Source organism: Taudactylus pleione, unplaced genomic scaffold, assembly GCF_031769625.1.
Source record: "Taudactylus pleione unplaced genomic scaffold, aTauple2 ptg000783l, whole genome shotgun sequence".
Taxonomy (NCBI): Eukaryota; Metazoa; Chordata; class Amphibia; order Anura; family Myobatrachidae; genus Taudactylus; species Taudactylus pleione.
In genome coordinates, this window is record NW_028285185.1 from 666,188 (window position 1) to 692,288 (window position 26,101).

General features: G+C 49.2%; 1 protein-coding gene across 1 annotated transcript in view; it reads left to right on the forward strand.

Annotated features, from left to right (window-relative positions):
* WDR62 (WD repeat domain 62) overlaps positions 1–26,101 on the forward strand; it is a 92,332-nt gene that overhangs the window by 47,287 nt on the left and 18,944 nt on the right. Inside the window, exons 22-26 of the mRNA XM_088457753.1 lie at positions 1,690–1,911; positions 12,304–12,455; positions 12,860–12,939; positions 21,979–22,122; positions 23,133–23,241. Coding sequence (XP_088313879.1) covers positions 1,690–1,911; positions 12,304–12,455; positions 12,860–12,939; positions 21,979–22,122; positions 23,133–23,241 — 707 coding nt within the window. The remainder of the gene's footprint in view (positions 1–1,689; positions 1,912–12,303; positions 12,456–12,859; positions 12,940–21,978; positions 22,123–23,132; positions 23,242–26,101) is intronic.

Below are 26,101 nucleotides of genomic sequence, written 5' to 3' on the forward strand. Positions count from 1 at the left end.
AAAAAAACTCTGCCTAAGCCCGCTGTCCTAACCATCCCGTGGAAGCAGACTTCTGAAATCCTGCCATGAAGGGGGTAGTAATTGCCTGGGAACCCCTTATCCCAGGGCCAGCACCATCCACTACTGCCCCAGAAGGTGGTCCTTGCTGCTAGTTGGTGTGTATTGTATCAGACAGCCTGCCACCTGACCTCAAGCTTCACAGGGCACCTTTTGGTGAGGGCACAACATTGTGGGCAGGCCATAGATCCCTGAGGCTGACCTTGGCCAATGCCAAATCAAGCTGTCAAAAAGCATCCTAGTCCCTTGCAAACTTTAAAAACGCATAAAAAGGCAAACCGTTTCTTGCAGGATGGAGAGTAAAGAATTGTTCAATTTTAATTTTTTTTGTTTCTACTTTAAATTGCCAGAGTCCTGGACGGATGCCCTATACCCACTGGTGTAGTGTTCAACAAAAAATGAATGCAAAGCGAATGGCCTTTTTGTACTTGCGTTACGTTTAAGTCCAAAGGGGGGTACTGGAACATTGGGGTTCTACCGGTTCACTTCTGTAGTGATACTTTCATAGTGTACAGAGGCAAGCACTTATACACTTCAAGTTTATCCACACAAGCTCATGCTCCTCCCACTCTATACCCTGAATGGCTGTCAGTTAATTAAGTATTTTTCTAACAAAGCAGGAAATCATAAAACCACAGCCGAGTTGGAGAGAGAAAACTCCCCTGTCCGGTGATTCATGCAAGAACCACATCGCATTAGCCCAGAGCAGAAGCGCTGTGTCTTACCTCCTTAACTGGCCCACCGCGCATAAGCAAGATCTCGCAAACCTCTCAAGATCCGGTTATCGCGCATTTGGCACTTACCTCCACTGCTTACGTATTCCCAACGGGCAGAATGGAAACTAAGGAATGAGAAGGAGAAGATGGAAGAATGTTCTACAACGAGAACCATTTTTCTAAAGCTGGGTACACACTAGACGATATGTCGTCTGATCCCGCGGATCGGGCCGGTACACAGGGTACATTGTCTAGTGTGTACCCACTATGCGCGCTCCTATTGGTCGTTCATTGGGGGTCGTTCCATCGACCTGCATGCACGGCCAGTGGAGCGACCCAGCTGCCGACACTGGCAAGATCAATGGTGTCGGTGAATGATATATCGGGTGGTTGTTCACCAGATCGTGCAGTGTGTACCAACCGCCCGATATATCATTCATCGGCACCATTGGGTGTCGCATTGGCGGGTCGCTAAGTGTGTACCCAGCCTAATACGGATAATTTGAAAAACAAAGAACAATTCCCAAAACAAGAGCAATGAGTGTAAAGGGAGGGTGTCCTGTGACCCACACTGGATTCAGGGAAGAGGATTTCATGTAAGTTGGTAAGTCTCATTTTGTCAGTCATCCAAGGGGGTCACTGGAACATTGGAGGCATCCGGCAGCTGTCTCTATGGGGAGGGTACTATTAGAAATTGCTGTGCGCAGCACATTACTTCCTAAACAGATCTCTCTGTAACATTCATGTACTACAACATCCTGGTGTCCTTGTGCAGCGTGAGTGACAAATCCCTGCGATATGTGTCTGCCAGTGGTATATATCACAAATATAGAGAAATGGCGCATAATGTAATTGCTAATGAGTTTCTGCTTTCCAACCCTATAAGCAATGGTCCCCTCTGTTTCTCCTCTTACAGGACAGAGACCAGAATGAGCCTCTGGTTGTCCTCTCGCAAAATCACTACAGGCCACAAGGACGCTGGGCCAAAGATAACAGCACTGTTGTGATCCGGGATTTTTTGGAAAGCAAGGATCTAAGTTACTGCACCCCAAATGGTGCCCTAGCCCAGGTTTCTTTCCTAGATGAGACCACAGAAATGGAATGTGTTGAGCCAAAGAGTTTACAGCTTCTGCTAGAGGTGAGTGACTCAGGACGGCTAGGAATAGATTCAATTAGCTGTGAGTTCCATACTGGAAAATTCCATATTAACTTTGTGTGTGTGTACAGATGTGTCCTCATACATCTATCCTCTGTGTGCTACAAGTCGCGTTACACATAACGTGTTAGCGCCGTGCGACTTGGCAGTGCAGAGCATCTCTTCATGTGACTGTTTCCCTTAAAATACATCTTGTGATGGGAATAGGATGCACAAGCAGCTTCTGCTGATTAAAATGATATGCGGCATGCCTATACAGGTTGAGTCTCCCATATCCAAATATCCCGAAATATAGAATATTCCGAAATACGGAATATTTTTAGCATGACTGAGATTGTGAAAACCTTGATTTTTGATGGTTCAGTGTTAACAAACTTTGTTTAAGGCACAAAATTATTAAACATAAAGTATAAAATGACCTATAGGCTTTGTGTATAATGTGTATATGAAACATAAGTGAATTTCATGTATGTACACAAACTTTGTTTGAGCCACAAAATTATTGAAAATATTGTATAAAATTACCTGCAGGCTGTGTGTATAAGGTGTATATAGAACATAAATGCATTCTGTGTTTAGATTTGGGCCCTATTCCCAAGATATTTCATTATGGTATGCAATTATTCCAAAATACGGAATATTCCGATATCCAAATTACCCGTGGTCCCAAGCATTTTGGATATGGGAGACTCAACCTGTATTCTGTGTGCGACTGCGGGTTTATCTGCATGCGAAATGCTACGTTACAGTGTCAGTGACTGTGACACTGTAACGTAGCAGCTGGCTGTGACACTGTAACGTAGCATATTGCATGCAGATACAGCCGCAGTCGCACACAGAATATAGGCATGCCTCATATCATTTTAATCAGCAGAAACTTCTTGTGCATTCTATTCACATCATTTGCAAATAAGACGCATTTTAAGGGAAAAGGTCACACGGAAGACGCTCAGCACTACCGAGTCGCACCACGGCATGGCGTGACTAGAAAGGCTGTTTAATACACAAGGAGGCTAAATGTATGTGGACACATCTGTATCACAGGATTTTTGTTTGCCCAAGAAATTTCAACAGCTCTTGCAATATAATCAGAAACGACAGGTCGCAGGCATCACACCGATGTCGCATGTGACCTCTGCAGTGTGATCATAATTGGTGCACTCAGGACCTGAGAGACTTCTTTTCCCATCTGTTCCCCATTCCCTGTTATACATTATATGTTTACACATTGTCTTTGGTAGCACCTCCTCTAATAGGACCAATAAGAAAAATACATTGGTAGAAACCTTTCATTGGTCCGTATAGGGGGATTAGGTATTGGTAACATAGGATTCATTAATACTCCTGTGCAGTGAATGTATTTTGTATTACACCTCTGCAGTGTGCAAACTGTGAAATGCATAAAAAAGTGGGGAAATCGTACTGAACCCCAAGATAGTGGCATTGGCGGTTGTTACAAGGTGCCACAGGGTTGAGTCTGAACTGGTTTTAATGATGGAGACCTTATAGCCAGCATGTGTACAGATGTGTCCTCATACGCTATTGCTATAGTCACGCTAAACAGCCCCTCTTGGCACGCCAGGTCCCATGCGACTCTGCTAGAGCTGGGTGACTTTTTACCTGGAAATGTGTCTAATGGTGCCCAAACACATACCGACTTGCTCCCAATCAGCCGGTGTACACGATTTCCCCTGAACTCTCCCCAGGCAGTCGTGGTCACGATTTGGAGTTAAAAATGTCCAATCTAATTTAAGATCTATCTTGCAACCAGTGCATCGTGTCCCAGATTGGCTAATCTGCCCTACAGCACGGCCGATCTGAAGATGCGATGTACGACGAGCGGGGATGCATCGGCATCGTGATCAAGAGTAGAAACCCACGATTTGGCCATTTTTTACATGATCTGTCATCACGATTCGTCGAAATCGGCCAAATTGGATGAAAAGTCGGTATGTGTGTGGGCACCTTTAGTCTCAATAAGATGTGACTAAGACTCACCAGGAGACTCTGATGACATCTGTGTGCTGAGTTTTAATCTGTATGGAAAGTGCAGCGAACGCAGTTTTTTTCCACGCCAAGTTTCGTATACAGCCTCAGTCGCACACAGATATACAAGTGTTGCATGTCAAATTAATCAGCACAGTCGGCTGGTGCGTCCTAGTTGCATCTCATTGCGACTAAGATGGGTAAAAAGACACCCGGCGCTAGCAGAATCGCATAGGTCCAGGCGTCAATGACGTACTGAGGCTAGGGGGTATATTTACTAAAGTGAGAGTTTTTAAAAGTAAAGATGTTGCCCATAGCAACCAATCAAATTCTACTTAACAGTTATCTAGCACCTTCTAGTAGATAATAGCTAGAATCTGATTGGTTGCTATGGGCAACATCTCCACTTTAGGTGTATGAGGACACCTCTGTATTTCATTAAAGAAGTGTCTAGATTATTTTGAGGTATGTTAAAATGTATCTACGGTAGTTTTAAGCGCGTGTATATATGTTTGTCAAATATTAGGAAATAAACACTAGCAACTCGCTCCTGCAAGTTCAAAATCCCTTACCCATCAATGCGTCACCCAACATACATGTCCCAAATCATTAAATACCTCTAACCATATTATTATTCATTAGGAGAGGTGTATCAAAGTTACTGCTTTATGGTCTGACATTTTTACATTAAAATAAAGGACCTTTTCACAGTTACAATATAGTTTGGATGTGCAACATAAATGCCACGAGTTCTCCCATGTAAACCTGTGCTAACTTTGATGTGATTTTCTAATAGAACAGCAAAAAGTCGCACAACCTAGTTTGTTGCTAAGTGAATATGCCCCCTAGTCTTGGAGGGATAGAAAACTACTGACAGTAAAATAGAAAGGACAAAGAGTTAAAGAAACAAAATATCCTGATCCTAAATATCGGGAGTAGTGCGTCTTTGGTCTGCAGTGACCCAGATTGAATAAATATCTACAACTTCCTGTCCTTCGCTCATGTGCAGCAAGTTCCTATCTAGGTAAGGGTCTGCTTTGCTAGCTACACAGGTTTACAGTGACCGAGGGCCTGATTCAGAGGTGATGGAAAAGTGTCAGATGTTCTAGATCCAGTGCAATTTGACAATTGTATCAATCCTCAACATGTATTAAATCCTGTAGAGAAAATCACTTTTTTCTATGGTCTCTGCATACTTGTAACGATATCCCCATATGGTTATATGCCAACGTATTGTGGCGGCACTTATTACAAAACCGTAATCTCTCACCTTTTGTAGTGGATAATTTTTGCAGACACCGGTAGGATTACCTGCCGCTATCTGTAGGGTATCCTGTGGTGGCTGGCTGGGAATGCGCTAGGAGACATGATACGTCCTTATTGCTGCATCAGGGGTAGCATGGGGGTACGCCAACATGTTTCGAGACTCTTCCTGGTCTCTTCCTCAAGGCTGTCCTTGAGGAAGAGACCCGGACCCCTGATGCAGCAATAAGGACGTATCCCAACTGGTAAAGCCTAGGAGCCACATGCAGGGCAACCAGTGCCTCTGCATGTTTTTTTACCTAAACACCTGCGGCTCCTTTTCACAGTTGGCGGTAGGACCTTCCTTTTACTTATGTGACTTCTGTTTTTACCATTGTTCTATGATTCCAAGTTCTGGAACTTAGCATTCTGTGTTAAGGCCTTTTTATGATAATTTTTGGCACATTTATTCTGCCTACTGTTGTTCAATGTTGTTTCTACTTCAGGGTCCATAGGGGGTCCACAGGGTTGACCTTGGGGGTTATAGCTGGAACAGGATCCATGGGCACCACACAGTTAAGCTTTTAGCTCCCAGGATGCACTTGGGTCCTCCTCTATACCCCGCCCCCGAGCCACAGGCACCTCAGTGTAAGCTGGTGCCCGGCCGGAGTCGGTCACCGCGCAGGGGGGCTGCAGGAGCAGCCCCCAGAAGCTTTTTTATTTATTTATTTATTTATTTTAGTTTCTTTTACTACAGACGGCAGCGAAGGGCTGTCTGTACAGACGCCCACGCTGCCGCTCTGATCCCCGACTGGCGCCGCGACGCCAGTACTGATCTGGGGATCGCGGTGGGAGGGCAGAGTCCGTACTAGCCGGACTCTGTCTACCTCCCAGGACTGCTGCCGGGGATGCAGGTGAGCCGCGCGTCGCTGGCTAGCGGCGGCGCGCGGAATGCCTTAAATGCAGTCCTTTAGCCTCCGGTCCTGGGGACAGACCGGAGGCTGCTGGCAGTGGCGGCGGGCCCCCCCCATAACCCGTGGGACCACTAGACCACCAGGGATAAAGGGGCAAGCGGGAAGCCAGCATCCCTGGGGTTATGGCCAGCCAGGGGAGGAAGCCTTCCCTGTTCAGCGGTTCCTCCCCTCAGCTCAGCGCGCCTTTCAGCACGCAGTCTGGCGTCGCTGAGCTGCAGACTCTTCGGCCACTCCTCCTCTGAGGTCTCCAGCGGCCATTTTCTCACAGTGGCAGCACAGATCTCTCAGGGAGCATGCGGACCGGTCCCACTGTGTACCTCTCCCCTGATTAAGGACAGCGTACACAGCACTATAGCCCTCCCAGACACTGAATCTGGGCAGGTTGATTGTAGTGTAAAGGTGCAGTGAGTATTACTTCTGCATGGTATGTGACTTTTGCTAGTGCTGCCTGTCTGTGCTTATTTTCCGCTTACTGTCAGCTTATACCTATCCCTTTACTTCTCCTACAAGCCCTACAGGTGTGTGGGGAAGGGGCGTTTCTACTGACCTCACTTATATAGATCACGTATTTGTGAGGTCCGTCACATACAGTTGTGTGCTACTCAGTGCCATATTGTGGGCTGTTGTTCAGCACACCGGTGAGTGCGTTTTACTTCTACCCTGGTGCCAGATATATAATATATTCTGTCATGTCAGACGAGGAGGTTGAGCGCTCAGTGGCTCCGATGTTGGCCTCCTGCGGACGCTGTTCTGCAGGAGTGGATAGGGAGGATTTGTCACAGGAGGGTCTGTGTAGTCGGTGCCAGGTGGCTCCTGGCCCATCCAGACCTTCTCTGACGCAGGAACCACCGTGGGCGATGTTTTCTCAAGTGCTGGTGTCTATTGCGGACCGTCTATCGGTCCCGACTGCTCTCCCTACTAGGGCGTTACCCCAGCCGACCATCCCCCATTCCCCGGGTGTCCCGCAGTTATTGCGGAGTCCTCCTGGGTCTCAGTCGGTGGGTCCCTATGCGGGGTTGCCTATGTATATACAGGCTTCCCCTGTGCCGCAGCAGCCTGTGGTACCTTTTCAGGCCCCTATGGTGACTCCTCCACCCTGGGTGGATGTGCTCTCCAACTCAGTACAAAATTTGGCGGCCGCTTCCTCGGTTTTTCAGTCAATGTTGCAGACTGACATGCCTTCTAGGGTTTCAAAACGCTCACTCATGGCACGGGCTGCTCAGGTATCGGACTCAGAGGGTTCCTCAGATGATGGGGAGGTCCCTGATGACACTGACTCGGACGCCTCGGTCCAGGAAATGGATACCAAGTCGTCCATTAATGTGCGAGCACTGGTTAGGGCGGTGCGAGCTATTCTTCTTATAGAGGATGAGGCACCGGTTCCTAAGTCGAAGTTTCCTAGTTTCAAAAAAACTAGGGTGGCTTCTGCGGTGTTTCCCCTGTCGGATCAGTTGACGGATCATATGGCGGTAGCTTGGCAGGCGCCCAGTAAGAGATTCCTTCCTCAGAAGCGGTTGGCTTCTAATTATCCCTTCCCTGAGGCACATTGTAAAAAATGGAAAACTCCACCGGCGGTGGATTCCCATGTCACCCGATTAACTCGGGGCGCTACTTTACCATTACCGTCGATATCCTCGCTGAAGGATCCCACGGACAGGAAAGTTGAGACTTGTTTAAAGTCTATTTACTCCCTCTCCGGGGCGGTGGCCCGACCGTCCATGGCCATCTCCTGGGTGGCCAAGGCCATTGAGGGGTGGGCCAATGCATTGGAAGATACCTTCTTGGATGACGCTCCGGATGTCCAGCGGGCGTTGTTGGGACAGATGAGGGATGCTGCTTCTTACATTGGAGAAGCTTCTTTAGATGCTAGTCTGCTGACTTTGCGGGTATCTGCTGCAGCGGTGTCTGCCCGCCGATCCTTATGGTTGCGGTCCTGGAGAGCGGACTCTGATTCAAAGAAGGGCCTGGAGGCCTTACCTTTCAATGGGGAATTACTATTTGGTCCGGACTTGGACAAAATTGTGGATACCCTGGCTAAATCCAAGTCAGCCTTCCTCCCTTCGGTGGCACTGCCTGCTAAGGTTCGGAGTTCGGCTTTTCGTTCCTTTCGGGTTCAGGGGAAGGCGAAAGGTCAGTCCTTCCCGAGACAATCTGCGAGTAAGACTGCCTCTAAGCCCAAGAAGCAAGCCTGGAGTGCACGGCGACCTTCTTCCAAGCAGGAAGATAAACCTGCGGCCTGATGGGACGGGCCTCCCTCTGGGGGACCTCAGAGTGGGAGGCCGACTTCTTCTATTTGCCCAGTGCTGGCACAATACCACCACGGATGCCTGGGTTCGAGAAGTGGTCTCCCAGGGGTACGCCCTGTCTTTTCGGTACAGACCACCCCACCAGTTTTTCTGCACGAGTCCTTCTCAGGACAAGACCAAGGTGTTACGGATTCAGGAGGCTATAGAGTCCTTGCTGAAAGCAGGGGTCATTGTTCTCGTTCCTCAATCACAACGAGGGACGGGGTATTATTCGTCTCTGTTTCTGGTGCAGAAACCCAATGGTTCTCATCGCCCTATCCTCAACTTGAAGTCTCTGAACAAATTCCTCAGGGTTCCCAAGTTCAGGATGGAGACGTTACGTTCCATCATTCTGGCGATGGAACCGGGGGATTACATGGTGTCCCTGGATATCCAGGACGCCTACCTCCATGTTCCGATAGCACCTTCGCACCAGCGGTATCTGAGGTTCGCTATCCTTCAACACCACTATCAGTTTCGGGCGCTACCCTTTGGTCTCTCCACGGCGCCGAGGGTGTTCACGAAGATTATGGCGGTCATGGCCGCACATCTTCGGAACCAGAATGTACGGCTGCTGCCGTATCTGGACGACCTCCTGTTGCTGGAGAGCTCCCCAGAGGTACTGCTTCAACATCTCCACCTGACGATCGCTTGCCTGCAAGCACACGGGTGGTTGATAAATTGGAGAAAGTCCTCCCTGATTCCATCACATCGGATGGTTCATTTGGGAGCCCTGCTGGATTCGCGTCAGCAAAGGATCTTCCTGACTCCGGAGAAGGTCGCCTCCCTACAGCTGTGGATACGCAGTTGCCTGAGCAGTTGCCGCCTGTCGGTCCATTCGGCTATGAGGGTTCTGGGGTCCATGGTGTCGACATTCGACATGGTGGAATTTGCCCAGTTCCATTCCCGGCCCCTGCAGGGGCTGATTCTATCGGAATGGAACGGGTTACCTCACCGGATCCGCTCTCAGGTGCTGGTGTTGTCTCCGGACGTTCGGCAATCTTTGGCTTGGTGGCTTCAGACAGCTCATCTGGTCGAGGGGTGCCCCTTTTGGATCCCGGACTGGGTCCTGCTCACGACGGATGCCAGTCTCCGGGGTTGGGGGGCAGTGACCGGCTCATTGTCTCTCCAGGGTCGTTGGTCTGCGGAAGAAACTCTTCTTCCCATCAACATCCTGGAACTGAGGACTGTATACAGGGCCCTGCAGTCGTCCGGCCCCGCTCTTCACGGAAGGGCGGTACAGGTGCAGTCCGACAACGCCACCACGGTGGCGTATATCAACCACCAAGGAGGAACTCGCAGTCGGGCAGCGATGTCGGAGGTGTCTTGCATCCTGACTTGGGCGGAGGGTCACATTCCAGCGATCTCGGCGGTCTTCATCCCCGGAGTCCTCAATTGGGAAGCGGACTTCCTCAGCCGTCACGACGTGCATCCCGGGGAATGGTCGCTTCACCCAGAGCTGTTTCAGCTACTCGTGGACAGGTGGGGACTGCCGGAGCTGGACTTGATGGCCTCCCGTCACAATCACAAGTTGCCCGTTTACGGGTCAAGGACAAGAGACGCAGGCGCAAGTCTGGTGGACGCGCTGTCGGTGCAATGGACGTTTCACCTGGCGTATCTGTTTCCTCCGATATCCCTACTTCCTCGGGTTCTGCGGAAATTCAAGCAGGACGGCGGCCCGCTAGTGCTGGTAGCTCCGGCGTGGCCCAGACGTCCTTGGTACTCCGATCTCAGGAGCCTCTCCATCGACGCTCCGTACCTTCTTCCTCAGCGTCGGGACCTGTTGTCTCAAGGGCCCTGTCTTTACCTGGATCTGGGTCGGCTGTCTTTGACAGCGTGGCTCTTGAGACAGCCGTCTTGAGGTCTCGGGGCTTCTCCAGTTTGGTTATTGGTACCATGCTCAGGGCACGCAAGCCTGCTTCAGCACGGATTTATCACAGGGTGTGGCACACTTACTTTCAGTGGTGTGAGTCCAGAAATTATGATCCTCAGGTGTTCCGAGTTTCTAGGGTCTTGGAATTTCTTCAATCAGGATTGGACCTCGGCTTACGCCTTGCATCTCTGAAGGTTCAGGTTTCCGTCTTGTCTGTGTGGTTTCAACGGCGGATTGCAATGCTGCCGGACGTTCACACCTTTTTCCAAGGTGTTCTCAGGATCCAGCCTCCCTTTGTGCCTCCTGTGGCTCCTTGGGACTTGGCGGTGGTTCTACGGGTCCTGCAGGGTCCTCCGTTTGAGCCTCTTGAGTCGGTGGAGCTCAAGTGGCTGACATTTAAGACCGTTTTTCTCCTTGCAATTGCTTCGGTCAGGAGGGTGTCTGAATTGGGGGCGCTTTCCTGTCGCCCTCCTTTCCTGATTTTTCACCAGGATAGAGCGGTGCTCCGCACTCGTCCTGAGTTTTTACCCAAAGTGGTCTCGAAGTTCCACATTAATCAGGAACTTGTTGTGCCAGCTTTTCAGTCCCCTGATATTTCAGCTGGTGAGACTTCCTTAGATGTGGTCCGGGCGCTTAGAATCTATGTGGACCGGACGGCTTCGGTTAGGAAGTCTGATTCCTTGTTTATCCTCTTTGGTTTTCACAAGAGGGGTTGGCCTGCCAACAAACAAACGTTAGCCCGTTGGCTTCGTTCCGTTATTTGTGAGGCTTATGCACAGGAGGGTTTACCTGTGCCAGCCTCTGTTAAGGCTCATTCCACTCGTTCTGTGGGTCCCTCTTGGGCTGCTAGACGTGGCGCTTCTGCTGTTCAGCTGTGTAAGGCGGCCACTTGGTCTTCTAGTCAAACGTTTTTGAGGTTCTATGCGTTTGACACCTTCGCCTCTCAGGATGCATCCTTTGGGCGCCGGGTGCTCCTTTCAGCACAGGAGCGTCCCCGCCCTTAGTTGAACTGCTTTGGGACATCCCCAAGGTCAACCCTGTGGACCCCCTATGGACCCTGAAGTAGAAAACAAGAGATATGGTAAGAACTTACCTTTGTTATCTCTGTTTCTACGAAGTCCATAGGGTCCACAGGGCGCCCGCCCTGACGCACCTGGCTTCAAATGGGCTGTGTGGCTGGTCACCGGTTTTCCGTCTCCCATTGCTGTGAGTATGGTTTCTTGTGTGTTCCAGTCTTCCTTCTCTCTCTCTTCCATATTCTCCTCCGGCCTAGGCTGCTTACCAACTGAGGTGCCTGTGGCTCGGGGGCGGGGTATAGAGGACGGACCCAAGTGCATCCTGGGAGCTAAAAGCTTAACTGTGTGGTGCCCATGGATCCTGTTCCAGCTATAACCCCCAAGGTCAACCCTGTGGACCCTATGGACTTCGTAGAAACAGAGATAACAAAGGTAAGTTCTTACCATATCTCTTGTTATGTACTCATATCCACCAGATTATCTGTTGGGTGATCAGTGCACAATTATCTCTGCACATATTTTACATGTTTAATAAATTATATCTCTTTATGGTTTATTGGGCTAGCGCCAATTATTTGTGACACACTTTTTATGCCATTATTGTTACCCTTGTGAGTTCTAATTAGGGAGACTCAGTCACATTTAGGCTTGCTCTGACCCTAGAAGCGCCCACACAAGCACACCGTAAAACGTTTTACCATTAGACTTCTTGTAATGCCACCTATAATGACCATAATGTCTCTTATACGTAATCTCTTGGTACGAAGATAACCTTTTCAACAGGCTTATCAGTAATCACCAATGGGAAGCCAGGGGCACTTACAAAACTTTACCTCTTCTTATTAAATGCTCCTACGTAATTTACGTTTTACGTATTTCAGTTACCGTATTTTAACGAATCGTAATACCAGATACAAACTATCTCCCTTTTCAGATTTATTATTATTATTTTTTTTTTGCATTTGTTTGACCTTTTTCCATTTTTAAACTATTGTCAGTCGGCGGAAGGACACCAGGATTATCTTTTGACTGAGACATTCATCACGGAGATGTCTACAGCTTTAGAAGACACAGATGTCCAGTCCCAGTCTTCAGAATCGAACGGAATATTCTATCCTTCATCTCTGCAGATGTCTCAGCAGGAGGAAAGGTAATCCGAGTTCTGCGCTGAAATCCCGGATACAGCTAATAGAAGGCGCTCAGGTGAAATCCAGGAGAGGAATTCTGTGTGAAACACTTGTATAGTAAATGAGCAGAATTTTCCTTCCTCTATACAGAATATAAAATTGCTGCAGAGCAGCCTCAATGTAATGTGCTAAAAATAATTTCTTCCCCACTCTCATACTCTGCAGTAGGTGTAGACCTTTTATATGCTGCCCTCAGTGTCACCGGGCATTCCATTCCCCTATTTTAACCCCCCAGTTATTACAGATCAAAGCAGTGATGATATTTTACAGCGTGGTGAGGCAGGGGGTGCACAACCCATCTATATGGCATAATGTAACCCTGCCCAGCTTCCTAAAACACAACCTTCTTCCTTTTCTTTTTTCAAAGTGACTTTACTGTAGAAGAACTTACTTTTGACAAGGGCCATGACGCACTCGCCAATGGCCTGTTACCCAGCTGTGACCCAGGTAATTATCCATGTCATTCCCATCATTACATTACAATTCGTGCTATCTTAGCTGTCATTAAGGGGACTATGGGGTCGATTCAGACCCGGAAGCTAAGCTGCGCTCTCTCGCTTCCAAAAGGAGCCGGGTATGCAAATTCCGCCATCGCACTGTCTGGTGTAAGGATGCCCTCTATGTCTTAGAGAGCGACGGCAGAGTGGCACACGGCGGTGTAAAGACGCCCACATTTCTTTCTTAGCACACGTCATCTCCAGGAAGTGTGTGATTAATCAGAACCATCGATAGTCATCGGAGCTGCACGCAGCGCTTGAGGTAGACCCTACCCCGCCTCAAGCACTGCGATCACTGCAGGCTGAAATACAACCAAGTGACGTGTACAATGATACATCCATGCTAATTATGCACATACATAAAACTCAGTTTTGACGCCCAGACATGCCTGTGTTCGCAGCAGCACTCCCCCGTTCACAAGCACCTACCCCTGTTACCACCCACAAATGGCGCAATCTGTCACTCAAAGTAGCGCTCAGTCTTTGTCTCAAGAGCACACGATTCCCGATCGCAATGACGCATCCGCAGACAGGCGACAATCGCCTATAGCGTGCGTCTGTGGCTTAGTGTCCAAGTCTGAATCGGGCCCTATGTACTAAGCCTAGAAGAGAGATAAAGTGGATGGAGATAAAGTACCAACTAATCAGCTCCTAACTGCCGTGTTACAGGCTGTGTTTAAAAGAAATGAGTTAGCAGCTGATTGCCTGGTACTTTATCTCTGTTCACTTTATCTCTCGCCAAGTCTTAGTACATAGGGGTCTGAGTCCCCCCCCCCCCCTAAAAAAAAATATTTTGTATCTTTTTATTTAGTTTAATATTTGCTGATTATTTTAGAAAATAGATGTAAGGAGCACTAAATAATCTTCACAATATAGAAACAATGAGGAGGTTTTGTCATTAGACCATACCTAAATATGGGAATATCACTCTACATACATGGGCTTTAGTATTAAACCACATACTGTATTTTATCTACCAATTGTATTCATTGTGGGTTTTTCTTTTTTTTAATAGTTTTGTTGTGTTTAAATGCAGGGCTGGATCAAGGATTTGCAGTCATTATGTCAACATACAGAATGTTGACACCAAACAGTCGACGTGGTCTTGAGTGCCAACATTCAGAATGTCGACATGGACAAAATGTGTCGACATTCACTGTCCGCAGCCACAATGTTGACAGTTCATATTAGGGTTAGTGATAGACTGCCGTTGGGGTTAGGGCTCTAATACCCTAAAAATGTTATGTTGACTTGCAGACAGTCGACATGGCCATGTCAACATTTTGCATGTCGGCATTCTGAACGTTGATTTTTTTGTACCACATCTGGACCAAGCCATAGCCAGTGCTACTGAATACTTACAATGCATGTATTAACAGATCCAACCGCAATAGAATTGATACTTAATATATTTAAAAATCACCTTTTTATGATGGTACATACACAATGGCCGCGATTCAATTCAGCGTGATGCTGAATAGCCCCGGGAGGGAGCGATTCAATTCAGGGCGCTATTAAGTCATAGTATGCTGGTTCTCGCGACACTTGGGTGTATCGTCGCGAGAACTAGCATTCTCTGACTAAAGTGCCAGCAACGAGGCGTTTGCGCCGCGCTAAGCAGGATTTCTCCTCGCACCTCCAGGAGGGTGCGAAAAGAAATCCTTTAGTCGGACTAAACATTGCGCTGAATTGAATAGGAGCTCCCTCCCGGGGATATTCACCATCGCTTTGAATTGAATCGTAGCCCCTGTGCGCAACCTACAATTAGTGTTTGTTTTGTGTATGTTCAGTAAATTTATTGAAAAACATACATATTTACCTGTTATGACCCCTTAATTTGTGATACCGCAGCCAGTCTTTATATTTATATTGCGGTATATGCGGGCTGAATACCACTATACCGGCTAGATGGAAATTTATGGACTATCGGGCACGTTGAGATATGACTGCGGAGTGTTACTTTCGGATTGTGTTTTCCAACTGCACTAGTAGATTCCAGCCATTCAGGAGGGGCCGGCACATATTCCTGGGCTGAATCTCATTCAATGTTCTCACTGTGCTCATGCAGAGTTGTGTGTTGTTGCTTTCTACTTCAGGGTCCATAGGGGGTCCACAGGGTTGACCTTGGGGTATAGCTGGATCTGGATCCACGGGCACCACGCAGTTAAAGCTTTAGCTGCTCCCATGATGCACTTGGGGCCGTCCTCCTCTATACCCCGCCCCCGAGCCACAGGCACCCCAGTTTATGTTGGTGCCTGGCCGGAGTCCGGTCACCCTGCGGGGGTGACCCCACAGCCCCCAGAAAGCTTTTTTATTTTTATTAGGAGTATTTTTTTTTTTTTTTTACATATTTGGCTCTTCAGAGCGGCAGCAATGGACTGTCTATATAGACGTCCATGCTGCCGCTTCTACTCCCCGCTGGCGCCGCGACGCCAGTACTGCACTGGGGATCGCAGCGGGAGGCCAGAGTCCGTACTAGCCGGACTCTGGGGACCTCCCTGGACTGCTGCCGGAGACGCTGGGGAGAAGGTAAGCCTCGTGTCGCTGATTAGCGGCGGCTCGCGGGTTCCCTTAAATGCAGTCCTTTGCCCGCGGTTCTGGGGGACAGACCGGGGGGTTTAGCGGTGGCGACGGGCTCCCCCTCCTCGGAGGTATGCCCCGTGAGACCACTAGACCGCCAGGGTCTAATACGCGGCAAGCAGGAAGCTGGTAACCCGGGGGTTAATAGCTAACCAGGGGAGGAAGCCTTCCCTGTTTAGCGGCTCCTCCCCTCAGCTCAGCGCTCCTTTCAGCACGTAGTCTGGCGTTGCTGAGCTGCAGATTCCTCGGCCACTCCTCCTCTGAGGTCTCTGGCGGCCATTTTCTCTGGGTGGCAGCGCAGATCTTCAGGGAGCACGTGGACCGGTCCCCCTGTGTACCTCTCCCCTGTTTTAGGACGGCGTACACAGCACTATAGCCCTCCCATACACTGAATCTGGGCGGTTGATTGTAGTGGAAAGGTGCAGTGAGTATATCTTCCTGCGTGGTATGTGACTTTTGCTAGTGCTGCCTGTCTGTGCTTATTTCTACTTACTGTCGGCCTATACCTATCCCTTTCCTTCTCCGTAGCCCTACAGGTGTGTGAGGGAGGGGTGTTTCTACAGACCTCACTTATATAAATCAAGTATTTGTGAGGTCCGTCACATACAGTTGTGTGCTTCACAGTGCCATATTGTGGGCTGTTGTTCAGCACACTGGTGAGTGCGCTTGATTCTGCTCTGTTGCCATATATATTTATTTATATAATATATTTTGTCATGTCGGAAGAGGAGATTGAGCACTCCATGGCTCCGGTGTTGGTCTCCTGCGGACGCTGTTCTGCAGGAGTGGATAGGGAGGATTTGTCACAGGATGGCCAGGTGGTTCCTGGCCCATCAAAACCTCCTATGACGCAGGAACCACCATGGGCGATGTTTTCTCAGGTGCTGGTGTCTATTGCGGACCGTCTGTCGGTCCCGACTGCTGTTACTACTAGGGCGTTGCCCCAGTTGGCCATCCTCCTTTCCCCGGGTGTCCCGCAATTATTGCGGAGGCCCCTGGGTCTCAGTCTGTTGGTCCTTGTGCGGGGTTACCTATGTATATACAGGCTTCCCCGGTGACGCAGCAGTCTGTGGTGCCCTTCCAGGCCCCTGTGGCAGCTCCTCCACCCTGGGTGGATGTGCTCTCCAACTCAGTACAAAATTTGGCGGCTGCGTCTTCGGCTTTTCAGTCAATGTTGCAGAGTGACATGCCTTCAAGGGCGTCAAAACGCACACTAATGGCGCAGGCGGCGCATTTATCGGACTCCGAGGGGTCCTCAGATGATGGGGAGGTTCATGAAGACACTGACTCGGACACCTCGGTCCAGGAGGTAGATACCAAGTCGTCCATTAATGTGCGAGCACTGGTTAGGGCGGTGCGAGCCATTCTCCTAATAGAGGATGAGGCACCAGCTCCTAAGTCGAAGTATCCTAGTTTAAAAAAAACTAAGGTGGCTTCTGCGGTGTTTCCCCTGTCTGATCAGTTGACTGATCATATGGTGGTGGTGGCTTGGCAGGCGCCCAGTAAGAGATTCCTGCCACAGAAGCGGTTGGCTTCTAATTATCCTTTTCCTGAGACACATTGTAAAAAATGAGAAACTCCACCGGTGGTGGATTCCCATGTCACCCGTTTAATAAGGAGCGCTACTCTGCCATTACAGTCTATATCCTCGCTGAAGGATCCCACGGACAGAAAAGTTGAGACTTGCTTAAAGTCCATTTACTCCCTCTCAGGGGCAGTGGCCCGACCGTCCATGGCCATCTCCTGGGTGGCCAAGGCCATTGAGGGTTGGGCCAACGCATTAGAGGATACCTTTTACGGACGATGCTCCGGATGTCCAGAGGGCGTTGTTAGAACAGATGAGAGACGCTGCTTCCTACATTGGAGAAGCCTCTTTGGATGCTAGTCTGCTGACCTCTCGATTATCGGCTGCAGCAGTGTCTGCCCGCTGATCCTTATGGCTGAGGTCCTGGAGAGCGGACGCTGAGATAAAGAAAGGTTTGGAGGCCTTACCTTTCAATGGAGAATTGCTATTTGGTCCGAACTTGGACAAAATAGTGGATACACTGGCTAAATCCAAGTCAGCTTTCCTCCCTTCAGCAGCAACACCTGCCAAGGTCCGGAACTCGGCTTTCGTTCCTTTCGGGTTCAGGGTAAGGCAAAAGGTCAGTCCTTCCCGAGGCAGTCGGCGGCTAAGACCGCCTCTAAACCCAAGAAGCAAGCCTGGAGTGCTTGGCGCCCTTCTTCCAAGCAGGAGGATAAACCTGCTGCCTGATGGGACGGGCCTCCCTCTGGGGGACCTCAGAGTGGGAGGCCGACTTCTCCAATTCGCCTAGTGTTGGCACAATACCACCACGGATGCCTGGGTTCGAGAAGTAGTCTCTCAGGGGTACGCCCTGTCTTTTCGGGTTCAGGCCGCCCCACCAGTTTTTTTGCACGAGTCCTTCTCTGGACAAGACCAAAGCTTCCCAGATTCATTTGGCTATACAATCCTTGCTACAAGCAGGGGTCATTGTTCCCGTTCCGCAGTCTCAACGCGGGACGGGGTACTATTCTACTCTTTCTGGTACAGAAGCCCACTGGTTCTCATCGCCCTATCCTGAATTTGAAGTCTCTGAACAAATACCTCAGAGTTCCCAAGTTTAGGATGGAAACGTTACGTTCCATCATACTGGCGATGGAACCCGGGGATTACATGGTCTCCCTGGATATCCAGGACTCCTATCTCCACTTGCCCATAGCACCTGCACACCAGCGGTATCTGAGGTTTGCTATCCTGCAACATCACTACCAGTTTTGGGCGTTGCCTTTTGGCCTTTCCACGGCTCCGAGGGTGTTCACCAAGGTGATGGCAATTATGGCCGCCCACCTTCGGGGCCAGGGTATACGGCTGCTGCCGTATCTGGACGATCTTCTTCTGCTGGCGAGCTCCCCGGAGGTACTTCTTTGACATCTCCACCTGACCATTGCTTGTCTTCAAGCACACGGGTGGTTGATAAATTGGAACAAGTCATCTCTGATCCCATCGCAACGGATGGTCCATTTGGGAGCCCTTCTGGATTCTCGTCAGCAGAGGATTTTCCTGACTCTAGAAAAGGTGTCCTCCCTACAACTGAGGATACACAGTTGCCTGAGCAGTTGCAGGGTGTCGGTCCACTCGGAAATGGGAGTCCTAGGGTCCATGGTGTCGGCATTCAACATGGTGGAGTTTGCCCAGTTCCATTCCAGGCCCCTGCAGGGGCAGATTCTGTCCGAATGGAACGGGTTACCTCACCGGATCCGATCCCAGACGCTGGTCTTGTCCCCGGAAGTGCGCTGGTGTCTAGCTTGGTGGCTTCAGACAGCTCATCTCATCGAGGGTCGCCCCTTTTGGATCCTGGACTGGGTACTGCTCACAACAGATTCCAGTCTCCGGGGTTGGGGGCAGTGACCGGCTCGTTGTCTTTTCAGGGCCGTTGGTCTGCGGAGGAAGCTGTTCTTCCCATAAACGTTCTGGAGCTGCGGGCCGTGTACAGAGCTCTGTTGTCGTCCGGCACCGCTCTTCACGGAAGGGGCGGTACGGGTGCAATCCGACAACGCCACCACGGTGGCGTACATCAATCACCAGGGAGGAACTCTCAGTCCAGCGGCGATGTGCTTGGGCGGAGTGCCACCTTCCTGCGATCTCGGCAGTCTTCATCCCGGGAGTCCTCAACTGGGAGGCGGACTTTCTCAGCCATCACGACGTGCACCCAGGGGAATGTTGCTTCACCCAGAGGAGTTTCAACTTCTCGTGGACAAATGGGTCTGCCGGAGTTGGACCTGATGGCCTCCCGTCACAACTACAAGTTGCCCGTTTACAGCTCAAGGACAAGGGACGCAGGTGCAAGTCTGGTGGACGCACTGTCGGTGAAGTGGACATTTCACCTAGCGTACCTGTTTCCTCCGATCTCCCTGCTGCCTCGGGTACTAAGAAAAATCAAACCGGACGGAGGCACGTTTTTGCTGGTGGCTCCAGCGTGGCCCAGACGTCCTTGGTACTCCGATCTCAGGAGCTTGTCCATCGACGTGCTGTACCTTCTACCTCAGCGTTGGGACCTGCTGTCTCAGGGGCCCTGCCTTTACCCGGATCTGGGTCGACTGTCTTTGACGGCGTGGCTCTTGAGACAGCCGTCTTAAGGTCCCGGGTACTTTCAAGCTCTGTCATCAGTACCATGCTCAGGGCGCGTAAACCTGCCTCCGCTCGGATTTACCACAATTTACTTTCAGTGGCGTGAGTCCAGAAACTTTGATCCTCAGGTGTTCAGGGTTTCTAGGATTTTGGCATTTTTCCAGTCAGGTCTTGACCTGGGCTTACGTCTGGCTTCCCTGAAGGTTCATGTGTCAGCTCTGTCTGTGTGGTTCCAACGTAGGATCGCTACACTGCCTGATGGTCACACCTTTTTCCAGGGTGTTCTTCGAATCCAGCCTCCCTTTGGGCCTCCAGTGGCTCCGTGGGACTTGGTGGTGGTTCTTCGGGTCCTGCAGGGACCTCCGTTTGCGCCTCTTGAGTCAGTTGCCCTCAAGTGGTTAACACTTAAGACTGTGTTTTTCTCCTGGCTATTGCTTCAGCCAGGAGGGTATCTGAGATGGGGGCGCTTTCCAGTAGTCCCCCCTTCTTAATTTTTCACCTGGACAGAGCGGTGCTTCGCACTCGTCCTGAGTTTTTGCCTAAAGTTGTCTCTAAGTTCCACATCAATCAGGAACTTGGTGGTGCCAGCTTTTCAGTCACCTGACCTTACAGCTGGTGAGGCTTCGTTGGACGTTGTCTGTGCTCTCAGAATTTATGTGGACCGGACTGCTTCTGTTAGAAAATCCGATTCTTTGTTTGTCCTCTTTGGTTTTCACAGGAGGGGTTGGCATGCCAACAAACAAACTGTTGCCCGTTGGCTTTGTTCTGTTATTCATGAGGCTTATATACAGGAAGGTTTACCTGTCCCAGCCTCTCTTAATGCTCATTCCACTCGGTCTGTGGGTCCTTCTTGGGCTGCTAGACGTGGTGCCTCCGCTGTTCAGCTGTGCAAGGCAGCCACTTGGTCTTCAATTAAGACGTTTTTGAGGTTTTATGCGTTTGACACCTTCGCCTCTCAGGATGCATCCTTTGGGCGCAGGATTCTCCTTTCTGCACAGGAGCGTCCCCGCCCTTAGTTGAACTGCTTTGGGACATCACCAAGGTCAACCCTGTGGACCCCCTATGGACCCTGAAGTAGAAAACAAGAGATATGGTAAGAACTTACCTTTGTTATCTTTGTTTCTACAAAGTCCATAGGGTCCACAGGGCGCCCGCCCTGACGCACCTGGCTTCAAATGGGCTGTGTGGCTGGTCACCGATTTTTCCGTCTCCCATTTCTGTGAGTATGGTTTCTTGTGTGTTCCAGTCTTCCTTCTCTCTGTTTAGACTCCTCCTTCGGCCTTGGCTGCTTACCAACTGGGGTGCCTGTGGCTTGGGGGCGGGGTATAGAAGAGGACAGACCCAAGTGGGAGCAGCTAAAGCTTTAACTGCGTGGTGCCCGTGGATCCAGATCCAGCTATACCCCAAGGTCAACCCTGTGGACCCTATGGACTTCGTAGAAACAGAGATAACAAAGGTAAGTTCTTACCATATCTCTTGTTATCTTCAGCGTTCTTTCAGCTGCTTATCCTTTGTATTGCACTTGTCAAGCCTCGGTCTTCAGCTTCAGCGGCGACTCCTAAGTGTGCAATACTATAATTCCTTGGGCAAGTGAAGGTTTGTTGATTGCCTTCAAGTAAACCTGTAGTTATTATTATACGTTAGTTATAAAGCAACCACATAATATGTAGCACTGTACAATAAGGGGATCATGGTAAAAATCAAATAACATCATTTGGATAAAGAAGGAAACATGTCCGTGCCATTTGTGCTCACAATCTTCATAAGAGTTGTGAAATAGGAAAGTCGTTTTTTTGGTGCAGGTTCTACCAATTAAAAAGTCCGTACCAGTAATTATAAATGGCTTCAAAGTTTATTTAAAAGTTAATCGCAATACAGTAGGTTCAGAAAGGAAAGTATAGTCTTGCATGAGGCATATGGAAGAAGAATTACATAAATCAGTTACGCGTTTCATGGGTACGCTGCACGCTTCTTCAGACTTGTTTTAATATCTTGAACACAGTCTAGTGAGTGACTGGTCTTCAACAGGGGCCCACAGAATGACGTGTTGGCCTCGTGGCAAGGCACCATGTGCCCTCGTCCCAAAATTCACCCTACTTGGCAGCAGCTAGCTGAGGTTGGACTGGGATCTGCAGAGAGAGAGCAGCAGTGATTGTGTTCGTGTGTGTAAATCATTGTGATGTGTGTGAAACAGATGGCCTAAGATTCCAAGTCATAAAAAAAGCGTTTTATAAATACATTGCATATTACTTATTTGTTTCTCAAAAACGTTATTTTCAGACGATGAATCAATGGCGTCCGACAATTGTTCTGAAGCTGATTTGGATGAGAACGATGTGGAGCAGAATTGCTGCCCCGAGACACCAGAGCGGGAGACGTTCTTAAGGAAACATTTTGATACATTAGCTGATTTACTTGCTGAAGGTGATTATGGGTCAAATTCTTGTATGTAAGACTGTCCTACACACCTGGGGGTTATGGGTGGTTCAGTCTCTTGACTCTTTTGTTGTCTAGAAGGGGATAGAAAGCCTTTTAAGATGTGCTCAACAATAGCAAGAGTTCTTTTTTGGTGCAGGTTCTACCAACTGAACACTCCGTACCACTTATTTATATAAATGGCTTCCCAGTTTATTTAAAGTTCATCAGAGTGGGTTCAGATGTTATAATGAAAAAGAACATCAACTTATATAAGGAATGTATAAGGAGATCTGCATAAACTGGTGTTACATGTTTCGTGGTTGCTCTACCAGCTTCTTCAGACATGTTTATGCCAGTATAGATAAAAGTATTCTTACACCCTAATGTCTTCCCAAGTATTTAACTGATCAAAAAGAGCCAGCTGTGTGGTCAGGTCGGTGGCTTCTCACTGTGTGAGTAACGGCTCCCCATTCCCATTAGACTGATAAGTTAAGATGTGCTCTCACAGTTTTGCAGTATCTTTTGGTTTCTTTCTCCTTGAAGATATAAAATTGGTAATCATCATTTAGAAATGGTCTAATAAAAATATAATCAATATAGTAGGATATTTGGCTACAATTTGTGCTGGGCAATGTGAGTTAAGTATTTTTGTTTGACTTCTCTCTCTTGTTATTGACAATATTAGATATTACAGTATAATTGCTGCTTGGACAGCCAATCATTCAAAATAGTTTTACCTGGTTGCCAGCAGGAACAGCTTTTTGCCCTAAGCCCAGCAGCAACAATCGCCCTGTGTCAAATGATTAATACAGGCATCCTTAGGACCTGTGCCGAGCAATAAACCTAATGCATTAGAATATGGTGATGGGTACGTTACTTGCAGTGGTCTGGAGGATACTGCAAACGTCCATGTCCTCATATGACCATTCTCTCTTCATGCCAAGCCGAGGGGGCTGGCCAAAGCTGATTGACTGAGATGTATTGGAGCCATTATGGTTCTGCTTTTATTCACACAGAGAAATTTGACAACTCTCTGAAAGATTTGATGCCTGAGGAGGACGACAGCGATTTATTGCTGAACCAGCGACTGAGCTTCTCTGCTAGGTTTTTATGTTGGAACAACAGGTAATCTCCTTTTCTAGTTTTTCTGCCTTAAATGTTTTGTGCAACCACATTCAAATAAAAGATGAGCTGCATAACAACCAGCACTTTGCATGCCGGTCATTGTAGTTATAATTGTGCCGTCCTCCTAGGCACTCAGAGCGGCGATGGCTACCATGGTGACTTTTTGAAAAGACACCGCAGACTGCCCAGTAGAGTGTAATGCCCTCTTAAATGTTAGATAGAGACATCCCCTGTGATATGTGAATGAGCAGTACCCCCAAAAAGCCTGGTTGGAACTGTTTGGTGTAGAGATGAGCGGTTTCGGATTAGTTTGGATTTTCCCGCCAAGTTCGGGCTTTTCCCGGGCACACATTAGACAATATGTTGTCCGATACGGCCGGATCGGACGACATATCGGGAACATCGTCTAGTGTGTACCCTCAATGCCAGTGACGATGCTGCAGGACAATTTTTGCACAATGACCACACTTGCTTTCCGGGCACAGGATTTGGCAATCTTGCATGATGGCTCTGCCATCGCTTCATGTAAACACTCAGATCCCACCAAACTAGAGATGAGCGGGTTCAAATTTTCCCGCCAAAAATCGGGTCTCAAAGAGTAAAAATGTAATCTTTCATGGACAAACAAATGATTATGTTTGTCCATGAAAGATGACGTTTTGCCACTTTCTGAGACCCGATTTTGCCTGTGCCCGGAAAGCAAGTGTATTCATTGTGCAAAAATTGTCCTGCAGCATTGAGGGTACACACTAGACGATGTTCCCGATATGTCATCCGATCCGGCCGTATCGGACAACAAATTGTCTAGTGTGTGCCCGGCATAAGAGAGAGATGGTCCATGTTCAACTTGCGCTTGTACATCTCTACCGACCACCACTGTGTGCTAGCGATGAGTACATAACAAGAGATATGGTAAGAACTTAAATTTGTTATCTCTGTTTCTACGAGGTCCTTAGGATCCACAGGGCATTTACCTTGGGGGTATAGGCAGGCTGGGAACCAGACCGGACACCACACAGTTAACTTCTTGAGCCTCCCAGGATGCAGTAGGCTCCCCTCCTATTCCCCGGCCAAGGCACCGTCAGTTACGTTACCAAGCCAGAGGCCGGAGGAGGAGAAAATAGAAAGGAGACAGTCCGGCACACACAAGAATTCCATACTCACAGAAAAGAGACAGAAAACTGGCGACCAGATCAAGACCCTTCTGAAGCACAGGGCGTCAGGGCGGGCGTCCTGTGGACCCTAAGGACCTCGTAGAAACAGAGATAACAAAGGTAAGTTCTTACCATATCTCTTGTTTTCTACTTCAGGGTCCCTAGGGTCCACAGGGCATTTACCTTGGGGATGTCCCAAAGCAGTACCCTTCAGGGGCAGGGATGCTCCTGTGCAGAAAGGAGAATCCGCCTCCCGAAGGAAGCATCCTGAGGCGAAGGTATCGAAAGCGTAATACCTCACAAAGGTCTGAACCGTAGGCCACGTGGCCGCCTTACACAGCTGAACAGCCGAGGTGCCACTCCAAGCTGCCCACGAGGGACCAACAGACCTCGTAGAATGAGCATTGACAGAGGGCGGAACAGGAATGCCCTCATGAACATAGGCCACGGAAATCGCCAAACAAATCCAACGAGCCAAAGTTTGCTTATTGGCCGGCCAACCCTTTTTACGAAAACTATACAACACAAACAAACAATCCGATTTCCAGAAAGAACAGGTGCTTTCTACATAAATACGAAGAGCGCGAACCACGTCCAACATGGCCTCACCCACCGACAAACCAGGGGAGTGAAAGGCAGGAACAGTGATCTCCTCATTAATGTGGAAACTGGATACCACCTTAGGGAGAAAACCAGGGAGAGTCCGAAGAACCGCCCTATCCTGATGAAAAATCAGATAAGGGGGACGACAAGAAAGAGCCTCCAAATCCGACACTCTTCTGGCAGATGCAATAACCAAAAGAAAAACGACCTTAGCCGTATGCCATTTGAGGTCCACTGAACCCAGTGGTTCAAATGGGGGACCCTGAAGAGCTTTCAGCACCACAGCCAAATCCCAAGGTGCCACCGGAGGAACAAAGGGAGGCTGAATACGAAGAACCCCCTGCATGAAGGTGCGGACATCAGCCAGGAGAGCAAACCGATGCCGGAACCACACCGACAAGGAAGATACCTGCACCCTCCAAGAAGCAAGGTGCAGACCCTTATCCAAGCCTGTCTGAAGATAGGCGAGGACTCTAGAAACACGAAACATCGAAGGATCATATTTCTGAGGTCGGCACCACACAAAATAGGTGTGCCAGACCCTGTGGTAGATCCTTGCCAAAGCAGGCTTCCTAGCCCTGAGCATAGTATTAACCACCGAACTTGAAAAACCCCTTGACCTCAAGAGGGATGTCTCAAGAGCCACGCCGTCAGACACCCGACCCAGATCCGGGTAAAGACACAGACCCTGAGACAACAGGTCCAGACGCTAAGAGAGTAGCCATGGAGTGTCTATGGAAAGACTCCGAAGATCCGAGTACAAGTGACGTCTGGGCCACACCGGAGCCACCAGTAGAACGATTCCCCCGTCCTGTTTGAACTTTTGCAACACGCGAGGAAGCAGGGAGAACAGAGGAAACAGGTACACGAACTGGAAGGTCCAACGTTCTGACAGAGCGTCTACCAGGAGAGCTTCTGCATGTCTTGTTCGGGAGCCGTATACCCGCAGCTTGCGGTTGTGTCTGGATGCCATGAGGTCTATTTCCGGAAGGCCCGACCTGTCCACTAGGAGCTGAAATACTTCCTGGTGAAGAGACCATTCCCTGGGATGCACGTCGTGACAGCTGAGGAAGTCCGCTTCCCAGTTGAGCACTCCTGGAATG